Here is a 16,206-nt window from a genome sequence, read left to right as displayed (position 1 = left end):
CATGTAAGGTTGGACCATGTAAGATTGGACCATGTAAGATTGGACCATGTAAGGTTGGACCATGTAAGGTTGGACCATGTAAGATTGGACCATGTAAAGTTGGACCATGCAAGATTGGACCATGCAAGATTGGACCATGTAAGGTTGGACCATGTAAGGTTGGACCATGTAAGATTGGACCATGTAAGGTTGGACCATGTAAGGTTGGACCATGTAAGGTTGGACCATGTAAGATTGGACCATGTAAGGTTGGACCATGTAAGATTGGACCATGTAAGGTTGGACCATGTAAGGTTGGACCATGTAAGGTTGGACCATGTAAGATTGGACCATGTAAGATTGGACCATGCAAGATTGGACCATGTAAGATTGGACCATGTAAGGTTGGACCATGTAAGGTTGGACCATGTAAGGTTGGACCATGTAAGGTTGGACCATGCAAGGTTGGACCATGCAAGGTTGGACCATGTAAGATTGGACCATGCAAGATTGGACCATGTAAGATTGGACCATGTAAGGTTGAACCATGTAAGGTTGGACCATGTAAGATGGGACCATGTAAGATTGGACCATGTAAGGTTGGACCATGTAAGGTTGGACCATGTAAGATTGGACCATGTAAGATTGGACCATGCGTGACCCAACATGTTTTAAAATCGTCACCACGAGTTTTCGTCACACTCAACAATGGGACTTTAATTAGTGTACAGATGCTAGTTGTCTGATTGGTCAGTTTGAGAATCAACAGAGCTCTCGTGGATCCACGGAAACACGTGGAAAAAAACAACAAGAGAAAAAACGGCTTCGCGATGCGCTAAACAATGAATTGTTTACGGTATATAATATTTTATTTACGGTATATAATGTATTATTTACCAAATCATGAATTATATAGCGGAAACCTATTATATAGCTATATAAAGCATTATTTAGTGTAATAATACTATTTCAAGGCAAAAACAGTAAATAATAAATTATTTATCTAAATAATAAATTATTTATCTAAATAATAAATTATTTATCTAAATAATATTTTATTTAGATAAATAATATTTTATTTAGATAAATAATATTTTATTTACATATAATATTTTATTTATCTAAATAATATTTTATTTAGATAAATAATATTTTATTTATCTAAATAATATTTTATTTATTTAAATAACACTTTATTTACATATAATATATTGTTTAGAGAAAACGCGTAATTATTTATAAATAATGAGTTATTTACAAACACAATCTCTTATTTATGCTAAACAATGCATTATTTAGTGCTCTGGGCTCTCTTTTTTCTGTATCTGTAAATAATGCATTGTTTAATTTAAACAATGCATTATTTAGCTAAATAATGCATGATATAGCTAAATAAAGCATTGTTTAGCTAAATAACGCGTTATTTAGCTAAATAATGTGTTATTTAGACATCAAGAGCTAAAAGGGACTTTTGCACCATTCGGATTGCCATATGCATCTGCTTTCCTGGACTTGGATCGCTGGTTTAGTGGTCAGTGACCCGGAACGAACACAAGATAAAGAGAGGAACGCTGTTGCAGCCACTGCAACTCAGTTTTTGCGCACATATTTCAGACGGGCAGAGACAGGCACTCCGATGATATGGAACTCGGCACATCAGTAGCCTACATGCTGGAAGAGCCGGGAACATTTTCGATCTTTCCGCTAATGTAGGCTTTGTTTGGCAACAAAACGCTTATCTCGGAAATCATAAGAAAGCGGAAACTCGTTTGGTTGTCTTTGATTGAAATTAAGCGGGGTAAAAACGCTGTTCCTTTTTGGCTCACGTAAGTGTAGCCTATGCGATCGTAACTTTGTCTGTCTGTGCGTGCGTGCGTGCGTGCGTATGTGCGTGCGTGCGTGTGTATGTCTGTGGTAGAAACTCTAACATTTGAAGACGTCACATTACATTGACGTCACATTATGACGTAAGAGGGTTAGACGTCACGCGAAGGAAGTACTGAAAGTCTCGGTCATTATTATTTTGAGCGGGCCGAGACTAGTTGGCAGTCGTGTCCCTGTAAGTAGGCTACATGCAGACAGACAGATCTAGATCTAGTGTCTTGCTTTCTTGCACAGTTTCACCTATGGCTATGCTCTTTCTGTGTGTGTGTGTGTGTGTGTGTGTGTGTGTGTGTGTGTGTGTGTGTGTGACGGTGTGTGTGTGTGTGCCACGGTGTGTGTGTGTGTGTGTGTGTGTGTGTGTGTGTGTGTGTGTGTGTGTGTGACGGAGTGATTGAGTTTGTGTTACATTTGTTGATTTCTTACGTGAGCCTTGATGGCTTCGCCTCACTCTTGTTACATTTAGTCAAGTTTTGACTAAATGCATTTAGTCAAGTTTTGACTAAATGCATAGAGGGGGGAATCGAGACGAGGGTCGTGGTGTATGTGTGTCTGTCTGTGTGTGTGTGTAGAGCGATTCAGACTAAACTACTATGCCGATCTTTATGAAATTTGACATGAGGGTTCCTGGGTATGATATCCCCGGACGTTTTTTTCTTTTATTCGATAAATACCTTTGATGGCGTCATATCCGGCTTTTTGTAAAAGTTGAGGCGGCACTGTCACACCCTCATTTTTCAATTAAATTGATTGACATTTTGGCAAATCAATCTTCGACGAAGGCCGGGGTTTGGTATTGCATTTCAGCTTGGTGGCTTAAAAAACTAATGAGTGAGTTTGGTCATTAAAAATCGGAAACTTGTAATTAAAATTATAAGTTTTTATTAAACGATCCAAAAACAATTTCATCTTATTCTTCGTCATTTTCTTATTCCAAAAACATATACATATGTTATATTTGGATTAAAAACAATCTCTGAAAATTAAAAATATAAAAATTATGATCAACATTAAATTTCCGAAATCGATTCAAAAACTATTTCATCTTATTCCTTGTCGGTTCCTGATTCCAAAAACATATAGATATGATATGTTTGGATTAAAAACACGCTCAGAAAGTTAAAACGAAGAGAGGTACAGTAAAGCGTGCTATGAAGCACAGCGCAACCGCTGCCACGCTGAACAGGCTCGTCACTTTCACTGCCTTTTGCACTAGCGGCGGACTACGTTCAGTTTCATTCTGTGAGTTCCACAGCTTGACTAAATGTAGTAATTTCGCCTTACGCGACATGTTTTTCTTCTGCAGGGGCGGAGCAGTTAAACCAGAGAGGGGGGGGGGGGGGGTTACAACCTGGGGTCCACTGGGGTAGACCCCTTAATTGTGGGGTACAGGGGCAAGGCCCCGTTGGGGGGTCTGATGGGCGAAGCCCCCCTGAAGCGGAAGAGTTTTAGCTATTTTATGAACAATTTATGGCTTATCCTTAATTTTAAACATGATCAACTGGTGTCAGCAGCCACTCATTATTTCTTTTAAAGTTAGTATGAAATTATTTGTTTTGGACAGCCGGGGCCCCGGGGGGGGGGGGGGGGGGGGTCCGGAACCCCAGTAACCCCCCCCCCCCTAATCCGCCCCTGTTCTGGTGCCTGTGCACTGATCAGACTCCCACCCTGCAAGAAACTCAGTTTGGGGACACGGTAACCTAGCCCGCTCCAGCCTACACACATGTTACACAATTGAGCACCCCAACTGACCTGCGCCCAGTCACATTTTCACCACACACATACACACATTCTGGCACACGCGCACGCAGCCGGATCAGTTTTAACAACACAACCAATTGTCATTAAAGGTGTAAAGCCAACATCTCCATGTAAAAATATCAGTATTTTATTCACTTTAAAATGTTGTAAGATAAAAAGCACTGACGATAACTTACCCTGTAGTTTGCAGAAATCAGAACTTAATACAATGGTTACAAACTTTTTAGCGTGATACAGTACACACAGGTAAAACAAAATCACACATAAGTCATGAATTAGAACATTACAATGCAATGATCCTCAGTGGAATGTTAACATGCAATAACTATAGTTAAAATTATATTTCAACTCTTTACACTGACTTGGATTATTTCTACAAGGAAAATTCACAAACTTTTTGTATGTTGCATCACACTACTATCACAGACATATGGAAAGTCAGGGGTACGTTGAAGATGCTTTTTTTAATTTATTTTTTATCTTTTAGGGGGGGGGGGGGGAGTGATTGGTTAACGTAGACAAGGTCTGTAACAATATCCTCAATATAATCTTTCAAGATTTAAAAATGGTCAGAATATGATGTTTAAGTTACAATTACGATAAGGCGTGAAATAATATGAATTACTCTGAAAATAGCCAATGGGCCATCAAATGTATGCGTGTTACCTGTTGCAAACACCTAAAAAAAACAAGTCGCGTGAAGCGATATAAAAACATTTATTCAGTCGGTATGAAACTAAAAGATCAACACGACAAACCAGTCATCTCCGTGACTACATTTAGATAGTCTCGCCTAACCCGTCCCGAAGACCGAGACGGGTCACGCTCGTCTCCGCGAAGCATGCGACCGTAGTACATGTACTTACTGAACCTATTTCCTTTCATTCTGAGCACATTTTTTGAGTAAACACGACATATCTATATATTTTGGAATTCAAGAGAAGATGAGGAATATAATGCAATCAACTTTTAATCGGCTTCTGAAAATTCGATTATAACGACAACATTAATGAGCAAACAAATTAACTAACTTTTAAGATTACAAATGCAATCCCATCGTCCGGACTTCGTCGAAGATTACTTGACCTAAATTTCAATCACAGGCTTTGGTTGAAAAATGAGGGTGTGACAGTGCTGCCTCAACTTTCACAAAAAGCCGGATATGACGTCATCAAAGGCATCTATCCAAAAACGGGAAAAAAGTCTGGGCTATTATACCCAGGAACTCACATGTGAACTGTTTTATGAAGATCGGTCCAGTCGTTTTCACTTTATACACAAACATACATACATACATACATACATACATACATACATACATACATACATACATACATACATACATACATACATCTATATATATATACGACTTGTGTCTGTCTGTCTGTCTGTGTGTGTGTGTGTGTTCGCGATGCACGGCCAAAGTTCTCGATGGATCTGCTTCAAATTTGGTGGGCATATTCAGGTAGACCCCGGACACAACCTGGTCGATGAGAATTTTCAACACGTGCTCTCAGCGCGCAGCGCTGAACCGATTTTGGTTTTTCTGTAGATCCACTACATCCATTCCCAGTAACTCTTCCTTATCTTCTCCAGTGTTTTGCGTTTATCTCCCTTCCTTCGTGTGGCGTCAATCCATATTCCCGTTACTATTTTTAGAAGGTCACTGTCCACAACGCTTTCATCCCGGCGAAGCTGGGTACGGGTATTCGGTGCGAAGCCGGGTGTCCGGCGAAGCCGGGTATTCGGCTCTACTTCTTCCCGGCGAAGCCGGTTATCCCGGCGAAGCCGGTACCCGGCGAAGCGGGTAATCATCTAGTACATACATACATACATACATACATACATACATACATACATACATACATACATACATACATACATACATACATACATACATACATACATACATACATACATACATACATACATACATAGATACATACATACACACACCACCACCCTCGTCTCGATTCTATTTTAAAACATTTAGTCAAAACTTGACTAAATGTAAAAAGTACCCTCTGGTTTTGCAAGCTTTATTATTTTTTTCCGTTCGTGTGCCACATTTTGCTACAGACATACACAGTACTGACTTTCTGACTGATTGATTGATTGACTGATCGATCGATCGATCGATTGATTGATTGATTGATTGATTGATTGATTGATTGATTGATTGGTTGGTTGGTTGATCAGTTCAAGTTTAAGAATTTCCTTGCAAAACCTAAAAGTCCTAAATCAATATGATTTTGAAACGTAAGCAGTCTACCTGTTCAGCCAAGTTGGGATTCTTAAAGGCGTAATTACTGAAAATAATCATAACTTCATACATAATATAAATTAACTTCTAAAACGGAAAAGCCGAGCGAATGAATAAATATGACACAATACCGCAAGCCGAGGTAAAAATTATATAAACAATAATTATACCAAACACGTCAAAAATCAAGTACATCACGTACATGCATGTTATGTATACGTAAGTTTTGCTGCCTGTATATTTGCATAGTTTCGGTTAATACTGCATTTGTCCTGTCAGCTGGTTTGTAATACACACAACTTATTTACAGTAAAATCTTATAACATAAAATACAAATTTAAAATCGGTCTTGTATGCAAGCCCGTGTCATTATTTCATCGGAATGTGAATCCCGTCAGAGACTGACCAAGAGCAGTTTTCTGAAAAAGCACAATTGAGTGAAATCGTTTCTCCAAAAATCAGCGCCGTGAATAGTTTGAAAATAACAAGGCACATTCTGGAACAAGCATTTCTATTTCTGTACTTGTGTCAAAGGAATTTAGCGACAAAAGCACACAATACCTTGTATCTTGTTTGAACAGCATACTCCCGATCCGCGAGACCTGTGAAACTGAGTGACCACCAACCCAGCGTCTACAGCTGTGTGACGTCAGTCATTTCTATGTGTCTGCATCAGACACATGTTATACACCGTTGGTACAATTATAAATACTATATAATTTGATACACTGCAAGCACAATTTCGGACACAACTAAAGCGCATCAAAAACTGAGTATGCGTGTTAAATTCAACCTTGTGTGTCCTATATGTAATGTGCAAAAGATTCAACCTGCCCTGACTTGAGTTTTGGATGTTGTAACTCAACCAAAGCCTCGACCTGACATACATGTAAATTAGTTATCATACTGCTTTTCTTTACTTCAGCTAACATATACTAACAGACAAAGATTCTTCTTCTTTTCAAGTTCAGGGAGCCGAATTTAAGCATATTACTAAACACGGGATGGCCATTGCCTATATGATGCCACCCGATGCTGTCCGGCGGCCATCTTGGTCCACCCTAAATACCGGGAGGTTGCGCCTGGGGCTAACAGTAACAAAGATGGAGTTTCTTTGCCGTCATGCTCTTTTGTGTGTGTGCGAGTTCAGCGATTTAGCAGCAGTGAGATGTGAAGCAACACCTCTACCCCTCAGAACATAATATATTTATCTCCCCTCCTTCTTCTTTCTGAGCTACTAGCTCCAGTCCGTCGGCGGGTAACGTTCGTCGAAGAAGGCGTTGAAGAAGACGGCGAAGGCACTGATGAGGAGAAAGACGGCGAGCGTGATCCAACCCAGGTTGGTCTCCCAGGCGTGCTTGTTCACGTTCTTCAGCACGGGGATGCCCAGGAACAGACCTGATAACATAACATCAGTGTTATAAATAATGTTATAGAGGATGAAAGTCGCTTAATGGGATACTAGTGAATTCATGTCGTATGCATTTAGAGCGCTTAGTTCCCTTTGTTTATCTAACGTAACATATGCCACGCTTAATTTGTCTGTCAGTAAAGCTAGATATAAACTGGGCCGAAGTCTACTTCCCGAAGTTCGCTGCACAAAGCTTTAGCACTGAATTTTCGGTAAAAAGACTTCGTGGCGAAGTCAACTTCGGGCTCAATTAATTAAGTACAGCCTTGCTAAACGAAATGGACTGTTGTAGTGCGTGCTGATATTCGTAAAGCTGCAAGCGTGTTTCCCACCCTGTAGAACACTTTTTGGATATTCTTAGTATTTGTTTGAATAGGAACGCCGAGCAAAACCTGTAACTTTCGAATAGAAAGGCGAAATTCCACCCATGGTCCTCTTTCTTGCCAGCCAACATCGAGACATTTTTCTTTTCATGGTCACCGTTAAGGCCAAAAAAAAAATAGGTCTGTTTACGGTAACCCGACCGACCCTAGTTTTTAGGCCCGACCCTAATCTTTTTTTTGGATCGTCTGAAAAAAAAACCCGCATCCAAAATAGAGCTGTTTGCGCTCAAACAGCAGACGACAGAAGGGAGGTAAGCTCAAAGTACTGTTTATAGTTATGTTGGGCAAAAACAGGGATTGATGAGAAGAAATGAACTGTGAAACATCATAGAGAGGGGAGAAAAAAAAATTTGAAAAAAAATTGAAAAAGAAAAAAAGCCGACCTACCGACCCTATTTTTTCACCCTATGTTACCGTAAACAGACCTTTTTTTGTTGGCCTAAACACATGGTTGTTCATTTTAAACTTGCACATAAGTTTTCCCCTAATTTCGTGTCTTAACCCCCCCCCCCCCCCCCCCTAATCCCATAGTTGTATATAAAACAATGGAAAATCCCCATGGACATATCACACATTCTCCCGAATTCTCAGTTGATATCCATCGGCTAGGATATTCTCCCCGTGTCAGCAACTCGCGGACCTAAACCGCGTCCATCCCGATACGTTGCGTCAGACGCCACATTATCTGAGTAGTCTCATGCAGGCACAAGCATAGAGGATAATGCACCACGTACCCGTAAGAAATCCCCCCACGTGTGCAGATATGCCTACTTTGAGGTCCTCATCCAGAGCCACACGACGAAATATGGCCAGGCCGGTGTCCGGAAGAACTGCAACAAAAGGTCGATGAAGTTCTCCCTGAAAGGTACCTTCCACCACAAAACAACTTTCACAGATACAACAAAAATCCAACAAAAATCCTAGACAGATAGACTGTAAATCACTAAATGTTCCAAAATAAAGATTCAAAAAGAAATAAAGGTAGACCTATGCGTATGCAACGTTTCATCAAAATTAAAGATCTGAGTGTCACGCAATGGTAAATCAAAGACATCAACGAAAATTCTCTGACATTAAATGACCTGCATCATAATCAATGTATCTTGAAAGACACCATAGACATAAAGAAGATGATGTCATCTTGCTTCCTCCGTTTTCTCACTATGCTGGATGTTTTTCTTGTCCGAAAATAATGGTCATAAACTTCTCGGACTTTTACTAATCTGCATCATAACTAAAGTATTTTGACAGCCAGCATGGCAAAAAAAAGATCATGAGTGGTGTCATCTTTCTTCCGCCATTTTTTCAGTAAGCAAGGCAAGGCAAGGCAAGGCAAGGCAATATTTATTTCAAAACTTGAAACCCTAGGGTTACATGAATTTGAAGAGAAAACACACAATAAAAACAACAAAAAAGGAAATGTAATAATGGGACACAAAATTTCGTACTTAATAACCAGAAATAGGTCAAACTGGATGAATAATTAATTAATTTAGCAGGATGAGAGAGCAACTGACCAAGAAGAACGACGAGAACCATCCGGAAAGGGGCGCTGACCAAGAGACGGGAGACGGCACAGCAAACCCTGCTCTCAAACTCTTCCTGGTCGCACAGCTTGTAGTTCATCTCCTTCCAGTTCTGAACAAATAATATTTTCATCACTGCATTTTCTCTTTTGCATAAACAATCTTAGAGTGATGTGACTTCTGAAACGTTTTAATTATTTTCTTGTGCGATTCCCGCTTCTAATTCAAAATATCCTGGTTGTTTTCGTTTAGGAACTCTTAAAATACCAGAAAATGCCTTATAGAAACGGTCCTTGAAACTTGAGGTTATTAAGCAGGAAAAATCATTACTGTTACAAACGTTATGACGAGGACACTGGAGGGAACAATTTCACTAATTTAAGAGATCTAAATATGGGTGGTCTCATAGCAGAGTTTGACGATCTGTCAGTATTATCCAATATTAGTTCTCATTAAAAAACGTACGCACGCACGCACTCACGCACGCACGCACGCACGCACGCACACGAGCACGCACACACACACACACACACACACACACACACACACACACACACACACACACACACACACACACACACACACACACACACACACACACACACACTTACAGTGACGACAGCCGCCAAGTGTGCCCCCATGATGGCATAGACCCCTCCACTGGCGCCCACCAGTCCCACGCCAGGGTCCAACACAGAGTGGGCTAGCGAACCTGATCAACGTAAAACGTGTACATCATTTACGCACTCTGCGAAACTGGATATTGTTACCTTCTACGGAGGTTAACACACAAAACACACCCAACACAGATAAACAAACCACCAGACACATTTCACGACAGAGGGTTCCAAGCGTGGGAAACCCGAGGATATGACTGTATGCATAATGATGAAGTGGAAGAAATCAAAGGATCAAGATGGGCAAAAAGACAATCCCCTTATACCGGTGTAACACGAAATTTTTACTCCACGAAAAATTTACTCCGGAGTAAATATTTCGTAGGAAATTCTTACTCCGAGTACACTTTTCGTACGAGAAAAGAACTCCCCAAGGCACGAAATACTCCCTCCACGAAATTTTTACTCCCCATGTTTTTTACTTCCAGTAAAAATCTCGTACGCAAAAATGGGATGCGGGCGAAGGGATAATGCCAATAAGTGATCTCGCGCACACGAATGTCGCGCTACCCTCCTTCCACCCCTTCCACCACCAAGACTAACAGGGGACAAGGGAGTAAACATTTCGTACACCTGGTATGGGAAGTTAAATTGCTCGTGTTAGGGTGAAGTAATTTATTCGTTGTTTATTCGTCAGGGGAGTAACATTTTTGTACGAAATGTTTACTCGGAACTCACCTGTCTTGGGGAGTCATTTTCTCGTGCAATGGGGGAGTGCTTTTTTTGTAAAGGGAGTAACTTTTTCGTACGAAATGTTTACTCCGGAGTAAAAATCTCGTGGGAGTAATTTTCTCGTGTTACACCGGCGTCATCATGCTTGTGATCATAATATATTATTTGACGGTACTGGTTACTTCTGTCGCCTAAAATGTCTGGAAAAAAACTTTGATCGCACAAATAGGAACGGGAATTAAAAGAGAATTGGAATCCAGACGTGTTCACATTCGAGCGTATATAGAGGGAGGTCGGTTACTCAGTTAAAACAAATCCCTCTCTCGAGCTCTCTCTGATTGCCTGTGCGTGCGTGTGTGCGTGTGCAAGTGTGTGTAGATCGATGGGCGGAGGTACGAACATACAAACGTGACATTACCAGACATACAGACGGACAGACAGACAGACAGAAAAACACACAGACAGACGGACAGACAGACGAACAGACAGACAGACACTGAGACAGACAGACAGACAGGCAAACAGGCAGACAGACAGACAGACAGACAGAAAGACAGACAGACAGACAGACAGACACACACACAGACGGACGGACGGACAGACAGACAGACAGACAGACAGACGCACCAGCAGCGACGCCAGTGAGATAGATGATGGCAGTTCTCCACCAGCCGTGAACCACCTCCAGCGGGAACCCGAACAGCAGCTGAGCGATCACGTTGTACAGGATGTGAAGGTAGCTTCAACAAGGCAAATCACAGACAGGACGTGATTAATCACAATGGTACCCCTCTTTTAATTCAACACTCCCTCCCTTTAAAGACCTTGCTTTTTGAAATTAAATCTTCACAACTTTTGCATGGATGTTCGGGATGTTTTGTGAAAGTTATTTCATTTCAAGACTCACCCTCCCCTTTTTTGGAGGACCTGGATTTTCTCAGTGTGACAGGGGAGGCTACCGCTCCTTTTACAGCAGACTCTGCACCCGAGTTGTTGGCCTTTAAGTCAACACCCGTGGATTGTGGAATTCTGTTTGTGATGGGGTCTGGTGGTTTCCGATTGTCTGTATGTTTATGGAAACCTTCGGGTTTGCATAACAGTTTTTATAGGGCTAAGAAATTGGCCCTAACATTTTCAATCCTGTTTGATTGCACTTCGCCTCCCGAGGTGATCGTAGTGTTACGGCACTCGGTTACATCAGATTAAGAGGGGTTTCCTCTGTAACTAATTTTACAGTGCATTGGAGGCGGTCGCAGCCGAGTATTCCTGCTAGTGGCTAGCTAGGCTATATATATATATAAATACGTACCCGTCATGTATGAACATGTAGGTGAAGAAGCGCCAGGCCTGCCAGCGCCTCGCGGGCATGTAGGGCAGGGGACTGTAGAACGGGTAGCCCGAGCTGGCGGTCACCTCCAGCCCTCTGTCTTCCATGTCCGCCACGTACACAGCGAAGATGATCACCTGCACGTCAAGGTAATAGGCTTCTTACGCATTTTGATAAGGGATAGGGAAAGGGACAAGATCGGCGGTAGTTTACTGAGTTGAAAAAAGATATACATACACATGCACGCACGCACTTACGTACCCACTTACGTACGCACGCACGTACGCACGCACGCACGCCCACACACTCTCTCTCTCTCTCTCTCTCTCTTTCTTTCTCTCTCTCTGAAGGATCCAAAACGATGCTGGGTATTATCGTGTTTCTATAACCCACCGTACTCTGCCACAGATGACAGGAATTTAAGTTTTGTACGTATTTGTTCTTGTGCTTGTGTGTACACACGAAGCAAAAATAAGGCGCTAACAGGTCTGCACACAAGTTACCCTTGGAGATCGGATAAATCTCCACCCTTAACCCACCACACGCACCCGGGATTCGAACCGAGAACCCTCCACATTGGAGGCCGACGTCCTTGCCACTAGGCTATTGTCAATGGCATCATTCGATCACTAAAATAAACGTCAACGCTGATTCTAAACTTGGCCAAAATATCATTTTGCAACAGATTTAAAACCCAAATTAAAGCATTAATTCCCATGTCATTTCATTAAAACTTTATACGCCAGTTAAGGCCGTTCACTTAACCTTCGGGTTCACCTTTTGGATTAAATGTTTCTTTTACAGGGATCACGTGACCGCCGCTCAAGTAAAGGTACCCTCAAAATCGACCAGACAAAATCGGAAGGGCCAAAAGAAAAATCGAAAAAAAATCACAATAGACAAAACTTTGCAACTTTAACATACGAGAAGAAAGTCAAACCAATTATTTACCCTGAACAGATTGTTTTGTTTTGCTACCTTGCGTATTTCATGTGCTATACTATTCCTACTGATGCAGTAGTCGATCGGCCAAGTTTACCTGGATGAGAGTGATGATGGGGATGAAGAGAGGAGGGGGACACAGTTTATGGCTGGCCAGGAAGTTGTCCCGCATCTTTTTGGGCAGGACACCGATACTGCCAATGACTGACAGCAGCATCCCCCGGAAAGCCATCTTCTTCTCCGCCTGTAGGTCTTTGACGACCTGCACAAAGCAACAATAGACTCGACTGTGTTACACCGGCTTCTATCTTGTTCAGGAGTTTCAGGTTATCTGTCATTATGACCGGCACGGTTGGCCTAGTGGTAAGGCGTCCGCCCCGTGATCGGGAGGTCGTGGGTTTGAACTTTAAAATTGGTAATCTAGTGGCTGCTCCGCCTGGCGTCTGGCATTATGGGGTTAGTGCTAGGACTGGTTGGTCCGGTGTCAGAATAATGTGACTGGGTGAGACATGAAGCCTGTGCTGCGACTTCTGTCTTGTGTGTGGCGCACGTTATATGTCAAAGCAGCACCGCCCTGATATGGCCCTTCGTGGTCGGCTGGGCGTTAAGCAAACAAACAAACAAACAAATATGTCATTATTAGTTTCAGGTTATTGTGTTGTGTCAGTCTCGCTTGTGTTCTTGTTATTGTTGATTGTCTAAGTCTCGCGTGTAACTTTCAAACGAGCTTCTGGACAATTTGTCAGATACATTCATTTTTTTGTATTATAAGTGTTCGTCTGTCCACCGAAAAGAGCGCTGGGTCGAAGATCAGCGACTGTATTCCCCCGAAATCGGCGTATGCTGCCTGAATGGCGGGGTAAAAACGGTCATACACGTAAAAATCCACTCGTGCTAAAAACATGAGTGAACGTGGGAGTCTAAGCCCGTGAACGAAGAAGAAGAAGTGACTGTATCATTTGTTATGTCACAGTTAAACGTTCCAATAACATAGGCTACCTTGCTCGTTTGTTTATTCTGAATTTTGGAACGTTGGCAGTCTCTTTGTTTTTGGATATTTTTTTGCGTTTTTCTACGGGTTGTGGACAAATTATATTCCTCAAAGGAGAGTCAAGCTTAGCTATACATGGGCCGGGTGGATAGGGGACAGAGAGGGCACAATATTTAAGAGGATGGATGGATAAATGGTTTAATTGCATAACCAGTGGTTCGGTTTTTACAATATTAACAAGAGGCGAAGCCTTCAAGACTCACGTAAGAAATCGACAAACAGTAACACAAACTCAATCACTCCGTCACACATACACACACACAGTAAGCATAGGTGACACGGTGCAAGAGTGCGAGACAGACACTAGATCTAGTGTCTGTCTGTAGCCTACTTACGGGGACACGACTGCCAGATGGCCAGATCGACACTGCGCTTTCGACAGCGCTTCCTCGCGCAGACACTGGAAACACGCTGTGCAGATTAACCTGTTGGAAATCTCCTTTGGCATCTTCTTTATCTATTTTTCTGGAGCTACGAAACCGAACAATGTGAAATCGTCTTCTCCGAATCGGCGAACTGCAGCTCGGTGATAACTGTATCTATACCACAATCCTTCACGCGATCTGACCTAACCTTGACCCCTGACCTGGTCTACATACCACACACGACACAAACCAGTCAGCAGTCAAAACCCCCCACCACCCGTTTTCTTTGGATACACACTTTAACTACATACGTGCCGACGAAATGTTGATCATTGCTTCAATACTTTGAAGCTGTTGTTTGAATAATAACCAGGTAGAAATAGTATTTCGGTGTTCAGTCAAATGTTAAAGTTTCTACCACAGACATACATACATACGCACGCACGCACGCACGCACGCACGCACGCACGCACGCACGCACGCACGCACGCACGCACGCACAGACAGACAGACAAAAGTTAGCATCGCATAGGCTACACTTACGTGAGCCAAAAATTATTTAAGAGCTAGGGTATCCAGGAAAAGAAAGCAACTCCCTACCATGGATACGAAGCCGGCATAAGACAGGTACTTGTCCCCATCCCTGTCAGCATCATTTAGTATCAGTGCGATGGAGTCTCGATTTAGCAGATGCTGCGTGTGATGGCGGTTGAGTTCTTTCCTCAGTTTTTTCAACAACATACCCTCCTTGCCGTGCTGCACGTGAAACACAAAGTGACAGCAATTGCAGGAACACAGTGGTACCTCTGTGTTAAGACCTATAATTTGATAAATGTGGGCCTTAACAGAGAGGGAGTCTTACAATGGAGGTAAATTTAAGGACACTATGACTACAGCGTCTGAGAAAATGAGGTCTTATTGTAGAGGGAGTCTTATAATGGAGGTAAATTTAGCGACACTATGAAGACAGCGTCTGGGAAGATGAGGTCTCAGTTATAGCGGAGGGAGTCTTATAATGGAGGTAAATTTAGTGACACTATGAAGACAGCGTCTGGGAAGATGAGGTCTCAGTTATAGGGGAGGGAGTCTTATAATGGAGGTAAATTTAGTGACACTATGAAGACAGCGTCTGGGAAGATGAGCTAGGTCTCAATTATAGCGGAGGGAGTCTTACAATGGAGGTAAATTTAAGGACACTATGACTACAGCGTCTGAGAAAATGAGGTCTTATTGTAGAGGGAGTCTTATAATGGAGGTAAATTTAGCGACACTATGAAGACAGCGTCTGGGAAGATGAGGTCTCAGTTATAGCGGAGGGAGTCTTATAATAGAGCGTCTTTTTAAAAGAGAGGTTCCACTGTACCACTGAACTACTACATCTGGTAGTAAATGATCAGTGAATGAAATCATTCATCTCTTATTCAAATCATTGATTAAACCATTACAGAAGGAATACAAAAGATCAAACGTCAACTTTCTGTGCATACAGAACTTCATTATCATATCAACAGTCAGTTTGCTTGCCACGGTACTGTCTCCACAGACACATTCAGTCACTAAAACTAATCCCTATTTGTACTGTTTTGGAGGAAACATAAAAACTGATTGTATCAAGAAGTAACATTGGTAAAGAGTATAATTTACATGTACAATTTATTACCAATAAAGTACAGTGCGAAACACAAAATAAAACTCTCATTACCTGGTCAAATATCGGCTTGAAATTCTGAAACAGAAAACAGTCATTGTAATCTTGATGTTCATGGCGAACACATAAATGCCTCATTTGTACCCCAAAAAACCACACCCAACTCAACAGCAGACAAACGACACACACTCTTGATAGATAGGCAAGAAGACAAACGAGGGGTGGACAGACGGACAGAGAGGTGGGTCGACCAACCGACCGACCGGCTGACTGACCGGAAGACAGACTGTCTGTCTGTCTGTCTGTCTGTCTGTCTGTCT

At 42.0% G+C, this 16,206-nt stretch overlaps 1 protein-coding gene across 1 annotated transcript; it reads right to left on the bottom strand.

Moving 5' to 3' along the window:
• Positions 1–3,732: 3,732 nt before the first annotated feature.
• Positions 3,733–15,964, bottom strand: LOC138967094 (uncharacterized; the record flags this gene model as incomplete). The annotated part of the gene is given in 9 exon segments (XM_070339576.1): positions 3,733–7,282; positions 8,413–8,508; positions 9,196–9,316; positions 9,816–9,916; positions 11,181–11,293; positions 11,863–12,017; positions 12,920–13,084; positions 14,839–14,994; positions 15,941–15,964. Coding segments are annotated over 9 exon segments (1,092 nt in total), but the record flags the coding sequence as incomplete, so codon positions are not given.
• Between the last annotated feature and the right edge of the window lie 242 nt (positions 15,965–16,206).

Source organism: Littorina saxatilis, linkage group LG5 (genome assembly GCF_037325665.1).
Source record: "Littorina saxatilis isolate snail1 linkage group LG5, US_GU_Lsax_2.0, whole genome shotgun sequence".
NCBI classification, from domain to species: domain Eukaryota; kingdom Metazoa; phylum Mollusca; class Gastropoda; order Littorinimorpha; family Littorinidae; genus Littorina; species Littorina saxatilis.
This window is presented reverse-complemented; position numbering and strand designations above follow the sequence as displayed.